The 23,790-nt window shown below is 42.8% G+C and overlaps 1 protein-coding gene across 7 annotated transcripts in view; it reads left to right on the top strand.

The window, feature by feature from the left end:
* Positions 1 to 23,502, top strand: part of LOC106578706 (voltage-dependent L-type calcium channel subunit beta-1) — a 155,583-nt gene extending 132,081 nt beyond the window's left edge. For 4 of the 7 annotated variants that reach the window (XM_014157824.3, XM_014157830.3, XM_014157832.3 and 1 more), the window contains 7 exons: positions 4,113 to 4,193; positions 5,391 to 5,449; positions 6,346 to 6,455; positions 16,650 to 16,804; positions 17,865 to 17,960; positions 19,695 to 19,877; positions 21,060 to 23,502. In XM_014157824.3, the coding sequence (XP_014013299.1) occupies positions 4,113 to 4,193; positions 5,391 to 5,449; positions 6,346 to 6,455; positions 16,650 to 16,804; positions 17,865 to 17,960; positions 19,695 to 19,877; positions 21,060 to 21,836 (1,461 nt within the window). In that variant the 3' untranslated portion in view covers positions 21,837 to 23,502. The remainder of the gene's footprint in view (positions 1 to 4,112; positions 4,194 to 5,390; positions 5,450 to 6,345; positions 6,456 to 16,649; positions 16,805 to 17,864; positions 17,961 to 19,694; positions 19,878 to 21,059) is intronic. The other 3 variants (XM_014157831.3, XM_014157825.3, XM_082965673.1) reach the window with 1 other exon arrangement.
* The last annotated feature ends 288 nt before the right edge of the window (positions 23,503 to 23,790 follow it).

Below are 23,790 nucleotides of genomic sequence, written 5' to 3'. Positions count from 1 at the left end.
TGCAAGAGCAATAGGTACACTGAACAAAAATATAAATATAATATAACATGTAAATTGTTGTTCCAATGTTTCATGAGCTGAAATAAAAGATCCCAGAAATGGTCAATACGCACAAAAAGCTTATCTGTAAAATGTTGTACACAAATTTGTTTACGTCCCTGTTAGTGAGCATGTATTCTTTGCCAAGAGAATCCATGCACCTGACAGGTGTGGCATATCAAGAAGTTGATTAAACAGAATTATCGTTACACAGGTGTACCTTGTGCTGGGGACAATAAAAGGCCACTCTAAAATGTGCAGTTTTGTCACACAACACAAGTGTTGAGGGAGCGTGGAATTGGAATGCTGACCCAGGAATGTCCACCAGAGCTGTTGCCAGAGAATTTAATGTTAATTTCTCAACCACGTAGTTTTAGAGAATTTGGCAGTACGTCCAACCGGCCTCTCAACTGCAGACCACGTGTAACCACGCCAGCCCAGAACCTCAGTTCTGCAGTTCGGCGTCGTAACAGACTTCAGTGGGCAAATGCTCACCTTACATGGCCACTGGCATGCTGGAGTATCGGATGAATCCCGGTTTCAACTGTACCAGGCAGATGGCAGACAGTGTATATGGCGTTGTGTGGGTGAGTGGTTTGGTGATGTCAACATTGTGAACAGAGTAGTGGCGCTGGGGTTATGGTATGGGCAGGCATGAGCTATGAACAACAAACACAATTGCATTTTATCAATGGCAATTTGAATGCACAGAGATACTGTGACGAGATCCTGAGGCCCATTGTCGTGCCATTCATCCGCCACCATCACCTCATGTCGCGAGGATCTGTACACACAATTCCTGGAAGTTGAAAATGTCCCAGGTCTTCCATGGCCTGCATACTCACCAGACACATCACTCATTGAGCATGTTTGGGATGCTCTGGATTGACGTGTACGACAGCGTGTTCCAGTTCCAGACAATATCCAGCAACTTCACACAGCCATTGAAGAGGAGTGGGAAAACATTCCACAGGCCACAATCAACAGCCTGATCAACTGTATGTGAAGGAGATGTCGTGCTGTATGAGGTAAATGGTGGTCACACTAGATACTGACTGGTTTTCTGATCCACGCCCCTACCTTTTTTTAAGGTATCTGTGACCAACAGATGCATATCTGTATTCACAGTCAAGTGAAATCAATAGATTAGGGCCTAATTAATTTATTTGAATTGACCGATTTCCTTATATGAACTGTAACTCAGTAAAATATTTGAAATTGCGTATATATTTTTGTTCAGTGTAGTTAGCAGTAATACAGAGCCGTGAAAGAAGATTAAATTACATTTGAAAACGTTATTGTCCATTACTTTTGCACAGAAGAGAAGGTAGAAGTGTGACAAACCGACTCAGTGCAACGTCTGCCTCTCTCTCTCTCGCTTGCTCTCTCTGCTTTCATTTCCCTGCAAAGCAATGGCGTGTCTGTCTGTCAGTCTGTCGAAGTGTTCCTCATACTGCACTGTCACACCACTGTGACAGCACACGCAGATGTGGCATTAGAGGTCTACTGCCTCACTGTCACACACACACACACACCACACACACACACACACACAGACAGATCCCTCTGAAGCTGTCACTGAGATACACTGAGCTCCTACTCTGTCACTGTGTGACTGTGTGTTTTTTATTCTGCTAGTCTGCTCCTCTCTAGTTTGCATTTCTAGCCTTCTGTTATGATTATCCCTGTTCTGACGAACGAGTTCCTCTACTGACATTCCCCTTTGAATAGATAAGAATTGTGAAATTAGAGATTCTGCTGTCTCCACACTCCACACAAGTATAGTGCCTTGCAAAAGTATTTACCCCCCTTGGCATTTTTCCTATTTTGTTGCATTACAACCTGTAATTTAAATGGATTTTTATTTGGATTTCGTGTAATGGACATACACAAAATAGTCCAAATTGGTGAAGTGAAATAAAAAAAATTACTTGTTTAAAAAATGCTAAAAAATAGAAACGTAAAAGTGATGCGTGCCTATGTATTCACCCCCTTTGCTATGAAGCCCCTAAATAAGATCTGGTAATACCAATTACCTTCAGAAGTCACTTAATTAGTTAAATAAAGTCCACCTGTGTGCAATCTAAGTGTCACATGATCTGTCACATGATCTTAGTATTTATACACCTGTTCTGAAAGACCCCAGAGTCTGCAACACCACTAAGCAAGGGGCACCATGAAGACCAAGGAGCTCACCAAACAGGTCAGAGACAAGGTTGTGGAGAAGTACAGATCAGGGTTGGGTTATAAGAAACTTTGAACATCCCACGGAGAACCATTAAGTCCATTATTAAAAAATAGAAAGAATATGGCAGCACAACAAACCTGCCAAGAGAGGTCCGCCCACCAAAACTCACAGACCAGGCAAGGAGGGCATAAATCAGAGAGGCAACAAAGAGACCAAAGATAACTCTGAAGGAGCTGCAAAGCTCCACAGTGGAGATTGGAGTATCTGTCCATAGGACCACTTTAAACCGTACACTCCACAGAGCTGGGCTTTACGGAAGAGTGGCCATAAAAAAGCCATTGCTCAAAGAAAAAATAAGCAAGTTTGGGGTTCTTCAAAAGGCATGTAGGAGATTCCCCAAACATATGGAAGAAGGTACTCTGGTCAGATGAGACTAACATTGAGCTTTTTGGCCATCAAGGAAAATGCTATGTCTGGTGCAAACCCAACACCTCACATCACCCCGAGATTAACATCCCCACAGTGAAGCATGGTGGTGGCAACGTCATGCTTTGGGGATGTTTTTCATTGGCAGGGACTGGGAAACTGGTCAGAATTGGAGGAATGATGGATGGCGCTAAATACAGGGTAATTCTTGAGGGAAACCTGTTTCAGTCTTCCAGAGATTTGAGACTGGGACGGAGTTTCACCTTCCAGCAGGACAATGACCCTAAGCATACTGCTAAAGCAACACTCGAGTGGTTTAAGGGGAAACATTGACATTTCTTGGAATAGCCTAGTCAAAGCCCAGACCTCAATCCAATTGAGAATCTGTGGTATGACTTAAAGATTGAAACAGCGGAAGCCATCCAACTTGAAGGAGCTAGAGCAGTTTTGCCTTGAAGAACGGGCAAAAATCCCAGTGGCTAGATGTGCCAAGCTTATAGAGACATACCCCAAGAGACTTGCAGCTGTAATTGCTGCAAAAGGTGTCTCTACAAAGTATTGACTTGGGGGGGGGGGGGGGGGGTGAGTAGTTATGCACCCTTAAGTTTTCCGTTTTTGTGCCTTTTTCTTATTTGTTTCACAATAAATAAAAAATTGCATCTTCAAAGTGGTAGGCATGTTGTGTAAAAAAAAGATACAAACCTCTCCAAAATCGATTTGAATTCCAGGTTGTAAGGCAGCAGAGTAGGAAAAATGCCAAGGGGGGTGAATACTTTCGCAAGCCACTGTATACCTTGACTTCCACACATTGATTGATTGTTGTTCATGTTAAGCTTCTTGTCAATTCATTTAGGGGTTGGGTGAAGATAAGAATGTTGTATTCTAAGAGCAAATACTAACAGATTATCTTAATATTTGCTCAGTGTGTGAAATAATTTGGTATCATTTGTTACTTTTGAAAACAGAACATCTCTATGGGTCCGAACATTCTAACTGGCATCCTTGTGTGTTGAGTGTAAACTGGGACTCGCAGTTAGGACAACTAATTTCATAGTTCCTTTCAGTTCTATTAAATGGTCTAGTGCAGTGCTTCCCAAACTGGGTCCTGCCCCTCCCCCGAGTGCACGTTTTCTTACTTGCCCTAGCACTACACAGCTGATATAGTTAAAGCTTGATGATGAGTTAGTTTTGCTAGGCAAAACCGAAACTGTCTCCCAGGGGGGCCCCAGGACCAAGTTTGGGAAACCCTGGTCTAATGGGTTGTGCTTTGCGGTTCCCTGCTGGACATAGTGTGTAATTCTGTGTATGCGTACCAAATGCCACCCATTCCCTATTGAGTGCACTACTTTTTACCAGGGCCCTACACTGTGTAGGGATTAGGTTGCCATTTGGGATGCATCCTTTGTATAATAATCTCCCTGGATGTGAAGCTGATGGTTTGTTTTCTCTCGTTGGGCAGACGGAACACATTCCTCCATACGACGTTGTGCCTTCCATGCGACCTGTGGTCCTGGTTGGACCGTCACTGAAGGGCTATGAGGTAACAGAATTGTTATAAATTGCTGTACGGTTTTTATAAGCGGTTATTACTGACACTACCACTACTACACTCACATGGACATTCTATTTAGATCACTACTTATTTTGCCAGATCTTACATCACCTGAATATGCATTTTACCTATCAGCTAACCACATCATATGTTAGCGAATCTGTCAGTCAATGACACAGTTGATGACGTGGCACGAAACCATTGGTTGATGCATGCAATGTCTAAGCAGTGGAATGTGACCTACTTGTTAAAGGGATAGTTCACCCAAATGTTTAAATGACATATTGGTTTCCTTACCCTGTAAGCAGTCTATGGACAAGGTCTGACAGCAATCCAATGAGGTGGTTAAGTTTCCCTGGCACTGTTTCCAAATATTAACGTTTTAGCATTTGTGGCACAAATCCCGTTCAAGTCATGGGACTGATATTATCATTTTTTTCACGCATCATGTCCAAATCATTCGAAAGTAACTACAATTTTTTTGTGAAGCTCAACAATGTCACTTATATATGATTTGGAAAATGCTAATATCGGTCCCATGACTTCAATGGGACTTGTGCAAGCTGCTGCCAGGGAAACGAAACCAAACGATGGATTGCTGTCATACCTTGTCCATAGACTGTTTACAGGGTAAGGAAACCAATGTGTAACATTCCCAAACTACCCAGGTTTTCCAGAAAGCCTGGTTGGAGGATTCTGGATGTCCTGCTTATTCCTTCCTGTTTCCATGAATCTGCCAAATGGGATTTCTGGAAAACCTAGACATTTTGGAAAATGAATTTTGCCTCCATTCTACTTGCACCACTACTCAACTCACTAATACATACTGTTTAACTAACTACAATTCTACTACTAGTTTACATTGTGGACACATGGATACAATGACAGAGTTGAGCTTTGTCTCTGTGCATTAGTGGGAGGCAGACAGGGACAGGGGCAGGGGTATCTGGAACCTGGTGAGAACAGGACACACTATGCTGAGGAGGATCACAGTTGTTTACAAGGGGAAGGCTGAAGTGCCCTCAGTCAATACTGAAATAACAATCTGTGCTGTGGGGCTCCCTTTTTCAGCAACAAAGAGGTTGCTTTGATTAACCCACCCATGCACACACACATATTGTCTGTTTTCATGATGGCGATTCCTAAAATGTTCACTATGGTTTTTATTGTCCCATTTGGTTTCAGGTGACAGATATGATGCAAAAAGCATTGTTTGACTTTTTGAAACACAGATTTGAGGGAAGGTAAGTTGAGCTGTCCCTGATTTCCTTTCTTCCCTCCCTCTTTCTCGCCATCTCTGTATCCTTGTTCAGTATGCTTTGCCTGAGTCCTATAGGCTGGTATTTAGTCATCCCTGGAGTTTTTTATTTTATTTATCCATTATTTTACCAGGTAAGTTGACTGAGAACACGTTCTCATTTACAGAAACGACCTGGGGAATAGTTACAGGGGAGAGGAGGGGGATGAATGAGCCAATTGTGAACTGGGGATTATTAGGTGACCGTGATGGTTTGAGGGCCAGATTGGGAATTTAGCCAGGACACCGGGGTTAACACCTCTACTCTTACGATAAGTGCCATGGGATCTTTAATGACCTCAGAGAGTCAGGACACCCGTTTTAACGTCCCATCCGAAAGATGTTTTGCAGAGGGAGTGTGTAACAAGTTTGTTTGGCCTGGAGATGTGTGCTAGCTGCTACTTTAAATAGGCCCTCTCCATGTCCTTAATAGGCTATAGTGGGCCCTAGTGCAGTGCAGGGTTCTCCTCAGCTCCTCTCCTCTCCGGCTGTCTGGCCACTTTCCCATCCACAGTAGAGAAATTATTTTACAAAACATAGGATCATTAGCATATACTATGCATTGTTTTATATCCCTCTCAAAGTGCAACTCTTTTGATAACCAACAATGAGTTTTACAAAGCATACTCTCACCACTCTCTTCCCTCTTCTACCAAACCTTGCTTAGAAATCACAAAACTCTCCCCTCTTCATTATGGACTGTGATTTTGCTGCTATGCCTTTTTGTTTCTAATTCTGCACTTTTTCCAAGTGTTAAATATTTGATTGATAAGGCTGTTTCAGAAATCAGAGCACACTCTAGTCTCTCGGTGACCAGTTATTTTCTCTCTGCCTTCCTATCAGAATATCAATCACTCGAGTCACTGCAGACATCTCTCTTGCCAAACGCTCTGTCCTCAACAACCCTAGTAAACACGCCATCATCGAGCGATCCAACACACGCTCCAACCTTGGTAAGTTTGGAAGTATGAGGCTGGGAAACCTCTGTGCTCTTCTAGAGCCCATTATATGTAGAGAGACTAATTCATTGCATAGAGACAAGGGAAAGAGTAAAAGAATGTCTTCGGATGTTTCCCAAAAGGCACCCTATTCCCTATATAGTGGACTACTTTTGACCATGGCCCAAAGGGCTCTAGTCAAAAGTAGTGCATTATATAGGGAATAGGGTGCATTTTGGGCGCAACCTTGGAGATTTGTAATGCAGACCTACAGTTATAATGCAGACCTACAGATGTTGGAAGGCGAAGAATGACCTGGCCAGGCCTGTGATTAAAAATGTTTGCCTTTTGGACAAAAGAGAGAGAAAGAAAGGAGAGATACCTGCTGCCAGATAACAAAGTAAAGAACACAGCTGATTTAACCAGGCTTGAGTTACAAGCTGCGATAATGAAACATGACCTCACTGTGGTGGCCTGGAGAGCCAACGAAACTACGGAAGCCATGTAGCTAATCTTTGTGTTGGATCACCGTGGTGCTCTGTAACATTACTCGTGGGTTGCGTCCCAAATGGCACACTATTCACTTCTTAGGGCACTACTTTTGACCAGAGACGTATGGGCACGGGTCAAAAGTAGTGTACTTAATAGGGAGTAGGCTGCCATTTGGGATGCAACCTGGTGTACCGGTTGCTCCATTACACTCTTAGAAAACTAAAATGTTTTTTTTGGGTTCCAGGTGGAATCCTTTTTTCTAAGAGAGTAGTTATGGGATAAACCCACTCATCTTTAAAGATACATTAGCACTGGGACACACTCAAAACACTGCACAACTTTAATCTTTGTGCTCCTCTTTTGACTAAAAGCTTTTTAACTTGAAGCCAATGCAATTGGATAATTATTTTGTCACTTCAGGGATCGAAGTATTGAAATTGTATCTGTTTAATTAGTTGACATTGTAACGTTAGCTACTAGCTAGATAGCTTGCTTGCTTTCCAGGCTCCTGGGTTCACATCTCGTCTGAGCAGCCCAACTATGGCACAAGTTGGCTAGCTAGCTAACTCGTTGTGACAACATTGACCCTCAGCATACTTCTTTGGTCCCCTCATTGTCACGATCGTCGTTGTAATCATACTCAGACCAAGGCGCAGCGTACGTAGAGTTCCACATCTTTATTAAATGAAACTCACAAAAACAATAAAGCGCAAAGAACACGTGGCGCTATGGCATGGTCACAGGCAACTCCACATAAACAAGATCCCACAAACACAGGTGCGAAAAATAACTACTTAAATATGATCCCCGATTAGAGACAACGATTACCAGCTGCCTCTAATTGGGAATCATACAAATCGCCAACATAGAAATAGTAACCTAGAACCCCACATATAGAAATAATAAACTAGAATACCCCCCAGTCACACCCTGACCTACTTCACCATAGAGCAACAATGGCTCTTAGCCTGATTTATTCTCACTTTCTGGCAATTGTATAATTCAAAAACAAATTACCTATTGAAATGCAAGCAGCAGGTGATTAGACCAGTTACAGAAAGTATTACAATACCTTACCAACATGATTGTAATACAATCATCAGATTAACCTACTGGACGTCCTTAGCACAAACAAACAAGAATATGAAACAAAGATTCACTTGATTTTACATGATGATATAATGGCGAATGAATGGCACATTGTTAAATGTCGTAGCTGCCGGCTGTCTGTGTTAAAATCTCTCTCAGTTCAATCACCAAAGACAGCTATATTAGAGGGAGAGAGGTTACAAGAGAAAAGGCTGGGGGGACTAGGTGGAGGTTCAGATCTCATGGAGAGTTACCCTCCTGTAGCTTATCAATCAAATAGTTATTAGAATCAGGTGCACTAGATTAGGTTTGGAGAAAAACCTACAAGACGCTAACTCTCCAGGGGAGCCCTGCATCAGATCATGCTGGATCTTGTGTCGAGGCTGTTGATTCCATCTCGATCTGGTACTCCAGCCCTCGGGGGTCTGATTGGTGTCACACTTTTTGGTGTCACACAATATCCCATAATGACAAAGTAAAAACAGGTTTTTAGAAATGTTTGCTAATGTATTGAAAATGAAATACAGAAATATCTAATTTACATAAATATTCACACCTCTGAATCAGCACTTTGTAGAAGCACCTCTGGCGGCGATTACAGATTTGAGTCATCTTGGGTATGTCTGTATCAGCTTTGCACATTTGGATTTGGGGATTTTCTCCCATTCTTCCTTTCAGATTTTCTCAAGCTCTGTTAAGTTAAATGGGAAGCGGTGGTGAACAGCAATCTTCAAGTCTTTCCACAGATTTCAGAAGTCAGAAGTCTCTGTTTTGGCTGGGCCACTCAAGGACTTTCACATTCTTGTTCTGAAGCCATTCCAGCATTGTTTTGGCTGTATGTTTGGGGTCATTGTCCTGTTGGAACGTAAATTTTCGCCCCCCAGTCTAAGGTTCTTTGCACTCTGCAGCAGGTTCTCATCAAGGATTTGCCTGGATTTGGCTCCATTCATTGTTCCCTATATCCTTACCAGTCTCCCAGTCCCTGCCACTGAAAAGCATCCCCATAGCATGATGCTGCCACCACCATGCTTCATGGTAGGGATGGTGTTAGACGAGTGATGAGCTGTGCCTGGTTTTCTCCAGATAGTGCTTAGCATTTAGGCTAAAGAGTAAAATTTTTGTCTCATCAGATCATAGAATCTTTTGATTTATGATCTCAGAGTCTTTCACGTGCCTTTTTGCAAACTCCAGATGTACTGTCATGTGCCTTTTTCTCAGGAGTGCCTTCCGTCTGACCACTCTCCCATAAAGCCCAGATTGGTGAAGTGCTGTTGAGACTGTTGTCCTTCTGGCAGGTTCTCCTGTCTCACCCAAGGAACTCTGCAGTTCTGTCAGAGTGGTCATTGGGTTCTTGGTCACCTCCCTGACCAAGGTCCTTCTTGCCCGGTTGCTCATTTTGGTCGGAAGCCTGGGCCAGCTCTAGTCGAAGTCTGCGTAGTTCCATATATTTTCCATTTCCCAAGGATGGAGACCACTGAGCTCTTGGAATCAGAGTGTGCAAAGCTGTCATCAAGGCAAAGGGTGGCTACTTTGAAGAATTTCAAATATAAAATCTATTTTGATTTGTTTAACACGTTTTTGGATACTACATAATTCCATATTTGTTATTTCATAGTTTTGATGTCTTCACAATTATTCTACAATGTAAAAAGTTGTCAAAAAATTAAGAAAAACCCTTGAATGAGTAGGTGTGTCCAAATTTTGACTGGTACTGTATGTGTGGAATTATTTTGTATTTAGAATGGCCCACAAAAAAACCATGTCATCCACAGCCTGCACTCGAATAGCGAATGGAGGTTATGCGCTGTTATGTTTGTAATATGCCAGGTAGGCTACATCGTTTGTAAAGCGGATTCATGTGCTTTATTTTACATTTACATTTAAGTCATTTAGCAGACTTAAATCATTTATTTTTAAGAATTGAGCAATAAATATAGCAGCACGAGAAACCTGGGACCCGCTTTTAAATAGTGGCTAGTCAAAACTCTGTTTTCACATGCAATTGCACAATGACTGGGACTAAAATAACTAATGTTTCACTAGGCTCTGTTGGCTATGGGCTCTCCAACCGTGTTCAAGGGGTCTTGGGCCTATAGGCTATGTTTGAAGTTATTTGTCCACGTTAGTTGTGATACAAACCTTATCAAAACATACAGTATAGGCCTATGTGCTATGCAATATGATGCATGTGACTAGGATTTGAAAAAAAAAATGCATTGTCACACCCTGACCTTAGATAGCCTTTTTTATTCTCTATTTTGTTAGGTCAGGGTGTGACTTGGGTGGGCATATCTATGTTTCTATTTCTTTGTCGGCCTAGTATGGTTCCCAATCAGAGGCAGCTGTTTATCTTTGTCTCTGATTGGGGATCATACTTAGGCAGCCCTTTTTCCCACCTGTGATTGTAGGATCTTGTTTGTGTGTAGTTTCTTTCTGCACTGCATGTAGCTTTACGTTCGTTTTTGTATTGTGTTGTTTTTCCCGGTGTCATTGTTAATAAAATAAAATGTATGCCTACCATGCTGCACCTTGGTCTCATTCAAACGACGAGCGTAACATGCATACGCTGTTTCTTGCCTAAGATTGTACACGCTGGGCATCATTCACACGTGATAATATTCTCGCCATTCAGACTATTCTCAATTTAATCTTGTCTACATATACTAAATCAAATATTTGTGAAATTAGTTTTGATTTAGAATGGGCCATTATCATGCACCTGTCGGAACAGGGGCAGGGTAAAAAAAAATACATGTCATCTATAGGCACTTGAATAGCAAATGGAGGATGATTTTCCCCCAGTTAATTTTCATACCAGCCAGGTAGGCTACTCCGGTTGTAAATATATGTAAAGTTGAGAAATAAATACTGTAGGCTTAGCCTACAGAAAGCTGGTGGATCCTCTTTTTAATAGAGGCCATCAAAATTCTGTTTTCTCACACAATTCATAGCATAGCCTATAGAAATGTTGAGCAACAGGAACACATTTTATTCTATGATTCAGCCAACTATGAGGAGCTGGCTGTCGCTGCGCAACAGGTGATCCTATTCCGCTCAAACTCTGAATGCCAGGGCTCTCATGAACTGATTGATTTGCTTTTCGATTGCATTTGCATTGATGTCAGTGATTGGAGGGACAATAAAGCGCTGAATACTAGGCCATTAGCGACTGGCCGCTAGCAACTTTGGTTGGGCTATTTGTCCCTGCTGGTCATCTATGAACGCTTGACCATCTTAAAGAACAATCTGGCCTAGGGTTGACCCCAATTAGTTGACAGGTCGATTGTTTGGTCATTAGGCTGTTGGTCGACTGAGATTGTTTTAGTCGAGCAGTAACAAATATTTTGCATCCATCTCAGTGAACTAATTAATCCACTGCGGAGGCTAAAAGCCAATTTCTATGCTTGATTCGAAAATGTGGTCGGAGGCTCCATGGAGGGTGTGACGCAATTGCGGAGCCTCCAGGGATACGCAGAGGCCAAGTCAAGCTCCCATACCATATTGCCATGCGGCTCCCAAATGTAACAATGCGGAGGGCGCTGTATAGCTCTGCATTGAGATGATTGGTTGACGGTAGGTGGGGGCGGTACATCCTGTATAAACACAAACTCACTTCCTTGACAACGGCTCTGCACTGCTCTGCGATAGCACAAGAATGTATGCCCTGACTTCTGCATGGCCAATGCAGACGTCGGATTGATCATTCGCCCGGATGCACAATGCACTTCTCCCTCCAAAATGTGCTCTCTTCCACCATAACTTTATTGTGTGAATTGTTTGCTTTGATTGTTAGTGTATATCAATTCCCCATTACATACACTACCGTTCAAAAGTTTGGGGTCACTTAGAAATGTCCTTGTTTTTGAAAGAAAAGCAAATTTTTTGTCCATTAAAATAACATCAAATTGATCAGAAATACAGTGTAGACATTGTTAATGTTGTAAATCTACATAGGCGTACAGAGGCCCATTATCAGCAACCATCACTCCTGTGTTCCAATGGCACGTTGTGTTAGCTAATCCAAGTTTATAATTTTAAAAGGCTAATTGATCATTAGAAAACCCTTTTGCAATTATGTTAGCACAGCTGAAAACTGTTGTCCTGATTAAAGAAGCAATAAAACTGGCCTTCTTTAGACTAGTTGAGTATCTGGAGCATCAGCATTTGTGGGTTCGATTACAGGCTCAAAATGGCCAGAAACAAAGAACTTTCTTCTGAAACTCGTCAGTGTATTCTTGTTCTGAGAAATGAAAGCTATTCCATGTGAGAAATTGGCAAGAAACGGAAGATCTCATACAACGCTGTTTACTACTCAACTGGCAGCTTCATGAAATAGTACCCGCAAAACACCAGTCTCAACGTCAACATCCCACTGCTGGCTTGCTTCTGAAGCTAAGCAGGGTTGGTCCTGGTCAGTCCCTGGATGGGAGACCAGATGCTGCTGGAAGTGGTGATGGAGGGCCAGTAGGAGGCACTCTTCCCTCCTGTCTAAAAAAAATCCCAATTCCCCAGGGCAGTACACACTGCCCTGTGTAGGGTGCCGTCTTTCGGCTGGGACGTTAAATGGGTGTCCTGACTCTCTGAGGTCATTAAAGATCCCATTGCACTTATTGTAAGAGTAGGGGTGTTAACCCTGGTGTCCTGGCTAAATTCCCAATCTGGCCCTCATACCATCACGGCCATCTAATCATCCCCAGCTTACAATTGGCTAATTTGTTCCCCTCCTCTCCCCTGAAACTATTCCCCAGGTTGTTGCTGTAAATGAGAATGTGTTCTCAGTCAACTTACCTGGTAAAATAAATAAACAGTGAAGAGGTGACTCTGGCATCCTGGCCTTCAAGGCAGAGTTGCAAAGAAAAAGCCATACCTCAGACTGGCCAATAAAAATAAAAGATTAAAATGGGGAAAAGAACATAGACACTGGACAGAGGAAGATTGGAAAAAAGTCTTATGGACAGATGAATCTAAGTTTGAGGTGTTCGGATCACAAAGAAGAACATTTGTGAGACGCAGAACAAATTTAAAGATGCTGGAGGAGTGCTTGATGCCATCTGTCAAGCATGGTGGAGGAAATATGATGGTCTGGGGTTTGTTGGTGGTGGTAAAGTGGGAGATTTGTACAGGGTAAAAGGGATCTTGAAGAAGGAAGGCTATCACTCCAATTTGCAATGCCATGCCATACCCTGTGGACGGTGCTTAATTGGAGCCAATTTCCTCCTACAACAGGACAATGACCCAAAACACAGCTCCAAACTATGCAAGAATTATTTAGGGAAGAAGCAGTCAGCTGGTATTCTGTCTATAATGGAGTGGCCGGCACAGTCACCGGATCTCAACCCTATTGAGCTGTTGTGGGAGCATCTTGACCGTATGGTACGTGAAAAGTGCCCATCAAGCCAATCCAATTTGTGGGAGGTTCTTCAGGAAGCATGGAGTGAAATCTCTTCAGATTACCTCAACAAATCAACAGCTAGAATGCCAAAGGTCTGCAAGGCTGTAATTGCTGCAAATGGAGGATTCTTTGACGAAAGCAAAGTTTGAAGGACACAATTATTATTTCAATTAAAGGTCATTATTTATAACCTCGTCAACGTCTTGACTATATTTCCCATTCATTTTGCAACTCATTTAATGTATTTTTTCATGGAAAACAAGGAAATTTCAAAGTGACCCCAAACTTTTGAACGGTAGTGTATATCACCAGTAGTTCATTTACCGTTAATTCCTATAATTCCTAATCTACAACGTTTGTTACTTTAGTTACGGTAATTAATTTTAATGCATTCAATATTATTATTCCAGTCTTCCCATTCTCATTGTTGGAGTGGACACATTGTTTGCAGAGTGCACAACCTATGCTACACTTGTGAGAAACATGTTTTGGTTTATTAAATTCCATTTACGAGTTTTGTCAATTTAGTCATTGTCTTTTGTTTGGAGCACTCCTGTCAATGTTGAGTAAGGACGCACACACATAGAAGTAGGCCTATGGGCAAATGTAGGAATATACAGTGCATTCGGAAAGTATTCAGACCCCTTGACTTTTTCCACATTTTGTTACAGCCTTCTAAAATGGATACAATTATTTTATTTCCCTCATGAATTTTTTATTTTATTTAACCTTTCTTTAAGTAAGCAAGTCAGTTAAGAACAAATTCTTATTTACAATGACGGCCTAGAAACAGTGGGTTAACTGACTTGTTCAGGGCCAGAGTGACAGATGTTTACCTTAGCTCGGGGATTCGATCTAGCAACCTTTCGGTTACTGGCCCCACGCTCTAACCACTAGGCTATCTGCCGCCCAATCTACACAGAATACTCCACAATGATAAAGCAAAAACAGGTAGACATTTTTGCAAATTAAATACATTTTAAAAACTGAAATATCACATTTACATATGTATTCAGACCCTTTACTCAGTACTTTGTTGAAACACCTTTGGTAGTAATTCTTCTTGGGTATGACACTACAAGCTTGACACAACTGTATTTGGGGAGTTTTTCCCATTCTTATCTGCAGATCCTCTCAAGCTATGTCATGTTGGATGGGGAGCGTTGCTGCACAGCTATTTTCAGGTCTCTCCAGAGATGTTCAATCGGGTTCAAGTCCGGGCTCAGGTTGGTCTACTCAAGGACGTTAAGAGACTTTTCCCAAAGCCACTCCTGCGTTGTCTTGGCTGTGTGCTTAGGGTCATTGTCCTGTTGGAAGGTGAACCATTGTTCCAGTCTGAGGTCCTGAGCACTCTGGGGCAGGTTTTTATCAAGGATCTCTCTGGACTTTGCTCTGTTCATCTTTCCCTCGATCCTGACTATGATGCTGCCACCACCATGCTTCACCGTAGGGATGGTGCCATATTTCCTCCAGATGTGACGCTTGGCATTCAGGTCAAAGAGTTCAATCTTCGTTTCATCAGACCAGAAACTCCACTTGGAGTTTGCCTTTTGGCAATGTGTCTTTTACTAAGGAGTGGCTTCCTTCTGGCCACTCTACCATAAAGGCCTGATTGGTGGAGTGCTGCATAGATGCTTGTCCTCCTGTAAGGTTTTCCCTGTAAGGTTTTCCCATCTCCACAGAAGAACTCTGGAGCTCTGTCAGAGTGACCAACGGGTTCTTGGTCACCTCCCTGACCAAGGCCCTTTTCCCCCGATTGCTCAGTTTGGCCAGGCGTCCAGCTCTAGGAATAGTCCTGGTGGTTCCAAAATTCTTCCATTTAATAATGATGGAGGCCAATGTGTTCTTGGGGACCTTCAATGCTGCAGAAATGGTTTGGTACACTTCCCCAGATCTGTCCCTCGACACAATCCTGTCTCAGAGCTCTATGGACAATTCCTTCGACCTCATGGCTTGGTTTTTGCTCTGACATGCACTGTCAACTGTGGGACCTTATATAGGCAGGTGTGAGCCTTTCTAAATCATGTCCAATCAATTGAATTTACCACAGGTGGACTCCAATCAAGTTGTAGAAACATCTTAAAGACGATCAATGGAAACAGGATGCACCTGAGCTCAATTATGTGTCTCATAGCAAATGTAAATAAGGTATCTGTTTTTTTATTTTTAATACATTTCTAACATTTCTAAATCCTGTTTTTGCTTTGTCATTGTGGGGTATTGTGTGTAGATTGACGAGGGGGAAAAAATTATTGTATCCATTTTAGAAGAATGCTGTAACTTAACAAAATGTGGAAAAAGTCAAGGGGTCTTGATACTTTTCGAATGCACTGTAAATGAGCCCTTTTGGGAATTTAAGAGCACTTGGAGGCCACGGAATGAGTGTTGTATGGCATTGAAGCTCATTTGGAGGTTTGTTAACACAGGGTCCAAAGAAGGGCCAGATGTATACAGAATTGTGTCATCTGCGTAGAGGTGGATCAAGGAATCACCTGCAGCAAGAGCGAAATCGTTGATATATACAGAGAAAAGAGTCGGCCCGAGAATTTAACCCTGTGGTACTCCCATAGAGACTGCCTGAGGTCCGGACAACAGGCCCTCCGATTTCACACACTGAACTGTATCTGAGAAGTAGCTGGTGAACCAGGCGAGGCAGTCATTTGAGAAACCAAGGCTGTCTGCCGATAAGAATACAGTGATTGAGTCGAAGCCTTGGCCAGGTCGATGAAGACGGCTGCACAGTACTGTCTTTTATCGATGGCGGTTAGGATATCTAAATGAATAAAGAAACAAACACATGCTTCACTGTTTCATCAACCATACACTCCGTGCACAAGCCGTTCACATGCTTGTCAACCAGATGTAATGATGAGTTCATTGTACAGTGTCCTAGACGCAACCAAGCAAACACAACCTCTTCCTTCCTAATCTGACCAATCACTCTTGGTCCACCAATTTTGCAGTAGTCTAGCAGTAGTCAAGCTGCTTATGCTGAAAATCCTTGTTAGTACATAGGTCAAATTAGCTTTTGAATTTCCTTTTTTTGGGGGAAAAGCTAATATTTCACTTAAATGTTTTATTTATTTCCATTGTCTTGCTAATCTCTCCTTCTCTCACTGCCACCTAACTGAAGGGCAGAATGGAAGTGGATCTATGGTTTTACTTTCGTTCTCGCTCTCTCTCTCTCTGTCTGTGACTCGTCTGTCCCTCCCTCTGCCCCTCTCGTTCTCTCTTAGTAGCTGAAGTGCAGAGTGAGATAGAGCGTATCTTTGAACTGGCTCGAACCTTACAGCTGGTGGTTCTGGACGCAGACACCATCAACCACCCGGCCCAACTGGGCAAGACATCCCTGGCTCCTATCATCGTCTACGTCAAGATCTCCTCTCCTAAGGTGAGGCCAAGCAATGCAAAAAATGGCAACTTACATTTCCATTCCACAAAATGCACTTTGGTAGTTTAAACTTGACATGTCAAACTGAATTGCAGTGTACTAGTGTACAGTGTGCCCAGGTGTATTACATGGTTCATATTCTAATACTAACTTTTATTTTCTAGTAATGTATTCAGCCGACCTTCCATCTCACACATAGTAATATTATGTGTAATTGTGTAAAGGTAGATGCAGGCCAGGAGAACACTGGTAAATGGTCCAGTGTGAATGAGCCCTTTTGGGTGAGTGAGTGACAGATTGATGAAGTAAACAGAGCTGAAGTGAAAGTCTCCTGAGTAGGGAAGTAGTCTCCAACTGGTTTATGGAGGTCTATGGATGTCCCTGATGCACTGGGGAGCAACTGGTGTATGGATGTCTTGTCACTGCTCACATCGCATTTTTCTAACTGAACGGTGTCCTGTTCGGGTTATTAAATACGGCCTGTCAGCGCTGACTACTCCGCTCATCTGAATGGGAGAGAGTGAAGTGCGTGAGGCGACTGATTCATCACGCTGACCTTCAGCCTTAGTGTAAATAACACCCATGATTCAAATATCCTTAAAAAACTCTGGCATTTGAGTAAGATAGAAAGGGAAAGAAGGCGTAGCTGAAGGATTGTGAATTATGGCTCTAAATCAAAGTGTCGGCAGTCTGAATCACACCTCGATGGGATAAACCTGGGTCTATTTTACTCCTTTTATCAACTACTGCTGCTGTGAATCAGTAAAATCACAGTTCTACTTTAGTGCTGATGTTTGGTTCAAGTTCCCACATTGCTGCTACATCGGAGTTGACTTTCTTACAGTGCTGATGATGCTGTGATGTGTTGGAGTTGACTTAGTTTCAGTGCCGACGACGCTTCCATCTGATGGAGTTGACTTTCGTTGCGGTGTTGACCTGCTTTCACGCTATAGAGTTGACTCTGTCACGGCGTTGACAACGCTTTAATGGGATCGAGTTGACTTTGTTATGGTGCTGATGGCGCCATGCCTCTCATGTCCCTCTTTCATATGTCCCACAGGTCCTGCAGAGGCTCATCAAGTCCAGAGGGAAGTCCCAGGCTAAGCACCTCAACGTCCAGATGGTTGCCGCAGACAAACTGGCCCAATGCCCTGCCGTGAGTATAGCCACACCACCTGACCGGAGATCACTGTTACCTGGATGACACCCACCACATACCACATCTAATACATCCTGGACATTTCGTAATACTGTTTCTGTATGCAGATTGAAGATTTGTGTTTCCGTGCATCAAGCCTCTATTGATACTGTAAAGGAGAGTATCGAGGGCTGAATCCTAACTTGCGAACTCACACTGAAAAGACACACTCGAGTTACTTGAAGTCTTATGTGTATTGCCACTGATGTGCGTGGAGGTTTTGAGTCGTGTGCGTATGTCTCCCGGTAGGATTCTGCCCTTATATTAATAATACTGTTGTGGAATGCTTCAGAAAGACTCATATCTCCTGCCAATTCTATTTCCGTCCTTCTGTGATCTTCTTGGATATTCTTTTAGAATATGAGTGCAATCATTACAGGCTTGTGGAAAATCTGCCCTAATGTACATCCAATAGCATCAAATCAAATTTTATTTGTCACGTGCGTCAAATACAACAGGTGTCGACCTTACCGTGAAATACTTACTTACAAACCCTTAACCAACAATACAGTTCAAGAAATAGTGTTAAGAAAATATTTACTAAATAGACTGAAGTGAAAAAAATGTATATGAGAAAAAAAGTAACAAGAAAATTACAATAATGAGGCTATATACAGGGGGTGGCGGTTGAGTCAATGTGCAGGGGTACAGGTTAGTCGAGGTAATTTGTAAAGTGACTATGCATAGATAATAAACAGCGAGTAGCATCAGTGTAGCAGTGTAAAAACAGGGGGGGGGGGGGGGGGGTCAATGTAAATAGTCTGGGTGGCTTTTGATTAATTAGTCTTATGGCTTGGGGGTAGAAGCTGTTAAGGAGCCTTTTAGTCCTAGACTTGGCACTCCGGTACTGCTTGCCGTGCTGTAGCAGAGAGAACAGTATATGACTTGGGTGACTGGAGTCTTTCAAACATTTTTGGGCCTTCCTCTGACATCGCCTAGTACATAGGTCGTGGATGTCAGGAAGCTTGGCCCCAGTGATGTACTGGGCCGTACGCACTACCCTCTGTAGCGCCATTGCATCCCTAGTTTAACAGTCTCACTGATCAGAAAATTCTTGCCAATTAATATTTAATGCTATTAAATGTTTTTTTTGTTTTTTTTACATTTCTTGTCTAACTTTCTTAATCCGAGAAGCGGGTCAGTTTCTTGCTGAACTAATTTGGATTTATTCCCAAAGAATCCCGAAGTCTGTCCTTTCTTTATCACTAAGAAAAAGTAGATCCACTGTTTTAAAATTGCTATGATGCTATTCTTCGCCCATACATTGCACATACACATGCTGTTTTTCAGCCCTTAAAACACTAACAATTGAGTTTTTTCCTATCCTCCTTTCTCCCTCTCTTTATCTCTGTTTTCAGTCATTAAAACACTAACAATTTAGTTTTTTCCTATCCTCCTCTCTTTATCTCTCTGTTTTGGGCACATAAAACACTAACAATACACTCTTAGAAAAAAGGGCTCCAAAAGGGTTCTTTGGCTGTCCCATAGGAGAGCTATTTTTGGTTCCAGGTAGAACGCTTTTGGGTTCTACCTGGAACGCTTTTGGAACCAAAAAGGGTTCTTCAAAGAGTTATTTTATGGGGACAGCCAAAGAACCCTTTTAGGTTCTAGATAGCATCTTTTTTTTCTAAGAGTGTACCGTTTTCCCCTCCTCCCTCCCTCTGTTTATCTCTCTCTTTATCTCTCATATAGGAGATGTTTGACATCATCCTTGATGAGAACCAACTGGAGGATGCATGTGAGCACATGGCTGATTACCTGGAGGCCTACTGGAAGAGCACCCACCCCGCCAGCTGCAACCCCCCCAACCCGCTGCTGGCCAAGCTGGCCACAGCCGCCCTGCCCTCCAGCCCCGCTCCCGTCTCCAGCATGCAGGTACAGGTGCTGACCAGGCTTTAGGCCAACATGTGCAGCCTGCTCCAGGGCCCAGCCAGGGAGAGCAGGGAGACCAGTAGCTCACTGGCTATGAGCAGCCTGTACTGCCACTGAGTCAGAGTCATGACACACTGACCACGGTAGGAAAGAGCAGGGCAGAGAGAGAGAGTAATAGGAATAGAGAGACATGACTGGTGGTGGGCCTGCTAACCATGACTAGTCAAGATCATTAAGTCTGGAAAGTACGCTGACAACTCAGGAGCTTGTCATTTGAATTGGTTTAACATGGTGGGTTGCTATAATGAATTCCTTTGAAATAACTAGTACTTACAGGCAAAGGAATGAATAGGGTGATCATGATGTGTTTTACATTATGCACATTTGTCAGTTTGAAAATAATGATCTATTTGAAGGTTCTGTATTTAATGTTGAGCAGCGAACAATTCGTTTAGGTAATTTGATTGATTCAGATCTGTTTCAGTTGTATTTAAAATGTCCACGTCTTTCCCCATCCATTGCTCCCCATTGGGAAATGTAAGACTGAAACTCCTGACAATGAAAGTCCTTTTGAAAGTCTTGAAAATGCTGATGAAAATGCTTCTGATGAGTGAGGTTAACATGTCTGTGATTGTGGTGAGTGAGATACTCCGTCATAAGAGCTGTGTGGACTTCAGGGTTGCGTCTCAAATGGCACCCTATTCCCTATATGGTGCACTACTATAGACCATTGCCCATAGGGCTCTGGTCAGAAGTAGTACACTAAATAAGAAATAGGGTGCCATTTGGGACTCGGACCAAGTGTTAGTATACCATGGGGATTCGGCCTTGGTTCTGGAGACTTAAAATAATAAACCAGGCCAAATTAATCTGAAAGCAAACGGATATGAGGATTTTTAGGGAAACTGTATTCTCCAGGACCATAGTCAACCTTCAATGGTTGGTTGATAACCTATATTCAAGCTTTGAGTGTGCAGTGCACATGTGTGTATGTGTACAAGTGTACCGTTTGAATTTCATGCATGTGGGTTTGCGTGTGTGTGAATTTGAAATATTGTCTGGAAGTGGTTGAAATGTGTGTTTGATTTGCATGTGTTTGAGGGTGTGTGTTTGTCTTTTTTACTCTGCATATGCGTGTTGGTGTGTCTAACTGTACTAACAGGCGTGTTGTGTTGCTAACCCCAGGGCAGCGGGGCAGAGGAGAAAGCAGGGGACAAGGCAGGACAAGGTGGGGAGAGGAAGGGCTCCAGAGAGGACCACCAGCACCACCATCACCACCACCACAGCCAGCATCAGAGCCAGGAGCAGCCAGATGGGGAGGGAGAGGAGGAGGAGGAGGAGAGGGAGGAGGAGGAGGAGGAGAGGCCCCTAAGGACAGAGTCTTCCAGGAGACCCCAGCACATCCACCACCGCTCCTCCTCCCAGCGAACTGAGCAGCACCACAACCACCACCACCATCATCATGGTGGTGGTGGTGGTGGCCGGGGCAAGGGTCTCTCCCGGGGGGAGACACAGGACTCAGAGACCCCAGAGAGCCGGGAGAGCAGAGAAAGCAGAGACTCAGCGTACATAGAGCCCCTGTCTCAGCTCCTACACCAGGAGGAGGAGGATGATTTTGGAGAGGAGTATGACGAGGAGGGGCTTGGAGAGGGGGGGCACCCCCAGCAGCTGCAGCAGGGGCGCTACGAGGCCCAGCCCCAACCCAGGGACCATCATCATCACCACCACCATCACCGCGCTGGCGAGGAGGCGGGCCACGGCACAACAGGACACCACCGTTCTAAGGAGCGTAACGAGCAGGACCACAACGAGCGCAACAAGCCGCGCGGTCACCACCACCATCAACGACCGGCTCGCAACCACCACCACCAGTGCTATGACCGGGACAGGGAGGGGAATGTGGCCCTCAAAAAGAGGGGTGACACAGAGGACTGGGCCAGAGACCCCTATATTCACCAGTGACAGCCTAGCCCCGAGACCCCAACCCCCACACACTGAGACAGTGGTAGGACTCACCCCCCCCCCCTCTCTGAAACCGTTCTGTTGTCCCATCTTGCTGCTACACCCGTTTATGTATGCTTCCTTTGTAAAGGCCGTTGCATCCTTAGCAATGGCAGTATTTTTATTATATATAGTAAATAAATATATGTGTGTGTGTGTGTGTGTGTGTGTGTGTGTGTGTGTATCGATACATAGACATTGTCGTTTATGTGTGGATATGCGTGGATCTTCTCAAATATGCATATTTTAAACCTGTGTTTGATGAAGCATGACACAACAGCAGAATTATCTTCTGTACTGAGCTGTGCTTTCTGTGACTAGCATTTAAAAAAAGTATTTCAATATTTGTCAGGGTTTTTTATTTATTTTTTGTATGCTGCCACTTAAAGAAGAATTTGTTCATTCAGACTACTGTTAGCAATGACTGAGAAGTGGGAAACCAGGTAACTGGGTTAAATGCTATATATTTGCAATTGTTTTTGTTTAATTTAATTGTTCTTGTTTTCTTGCTTGCATTTCAAAAAATTCTGCATTGTTCATTTTCGGTGTTTGGTCCTCTGATGTTGATGCTGCCTCTCCATTGGGCACACCTTAGTCTGGCCTTACAAGACAAAAATAATAGTGACATGACATTACAGTACTGTTGTTCAATTTATAAAGGGTCCAGAAACATTTTGTAACATTGATACACACTCTGTTTAGCACTTTTAGTACAACATACTGTAGACTGATTCACATTGTTGGTGTCAGATGTACAACTATTTTATATTTTAGAGTATAGTTATCGGGTAAAATCAATCCACTTTATTCCATGATGGTATGTCTTTTTAAGTGTAACCCTTTTTAAGGACAGTTCCATGCACTTAGTACAGTCCAATTAGCTATAAATGTGCGTTATGAAGTACCCCAAACATATTTCCTTGAATTATATTTATTTTGATGTCTAATTGAAAATCAATCACAACCACTGAGTGAAATCAACTGGATGCTAAAGGTTAGCCTTTCTGCTAGGCTATGGTGCTCAAGAACAGTTGTAGTAACCTAGTTATAACATAGCTCCAGTCCAGGGCGTTACATGTGGCTTTCTAACGCTGAGCCTCAGTGTCAGCAAGCCCCACATAACGCACTGGACAAGAGCTAGTTATATGGTTTGCATTGATGATGAGGTTAGGGCTGAGTCCTTACTTGAGGAAATGTGTCTGATTTAGGTGAATGTCTGAGTTATAAGAATTAGATCCCTAGTGAGGTTTCTTAGTTCAGGCTGCCCTCTGTAAGGAGGTTAGGGGTATGTGCCCCAAATGTCACTCTGCTCCCTATATATAGTGCATTACTTTTGACCAGGGCCCACAGAGATCTACTCAAAAGTAGTGCACTATTTAGGGAATAGGGTACAATTTGAGATGCATCTGAGGTCACATACTCTGGCCCTCTGTTTACATTACCACCAACCAGCCAGTCCCCTAGAACATCTTTCAGTTTTTGGTTTTATTTTTGCCTAAAATATTATGATTATCCATTTATATGCTACTTTAGTAGCACTACACATTTTTAAGAGTGTACATTTGTATGTACATATGTATAAATACAAAAAATAAACTTGGCAACAAAGAATTGATGTACAAGAAAATCAATTGGTCTTGGATCTATTTGAAATATTTTTCATGAAATGCTGTTTCTTACACAGCTGTGCTGTCTGTCTTTACTGTCTGCGTGTGTGTGTCTAAAAGTAACTGCTCCCTCTGAGAATGACATTCGTAGCTGACGTTAGTACTCTGACCAGGAATGTTTTATTTTTATAAATGTTTTATTAAACTTGTATTTAATCAAGGGAGCCCATTGACACCATAGTTTCATTTTCAATGGTGCCCTCAGGACAACAAATTCAACACGAAAATGCCAATAAATTATTTAAAAA

Source organism: Salmo salar, chromosome 19, assembly GCF_965601325.2.
Source record: "Salmo salar chromosome 19, fSalSal1, whole genome shotgun sequence".
NCBI classification, from domain to species: Eukaryota; Metazoa; Chordata; class Actinopteri; order Salmoniformes; family Salmonidae; genus Salmo; species Salmo salar.
This window is presented reverse-complemented; position numbering and strand designations above follow the sequence as displayed.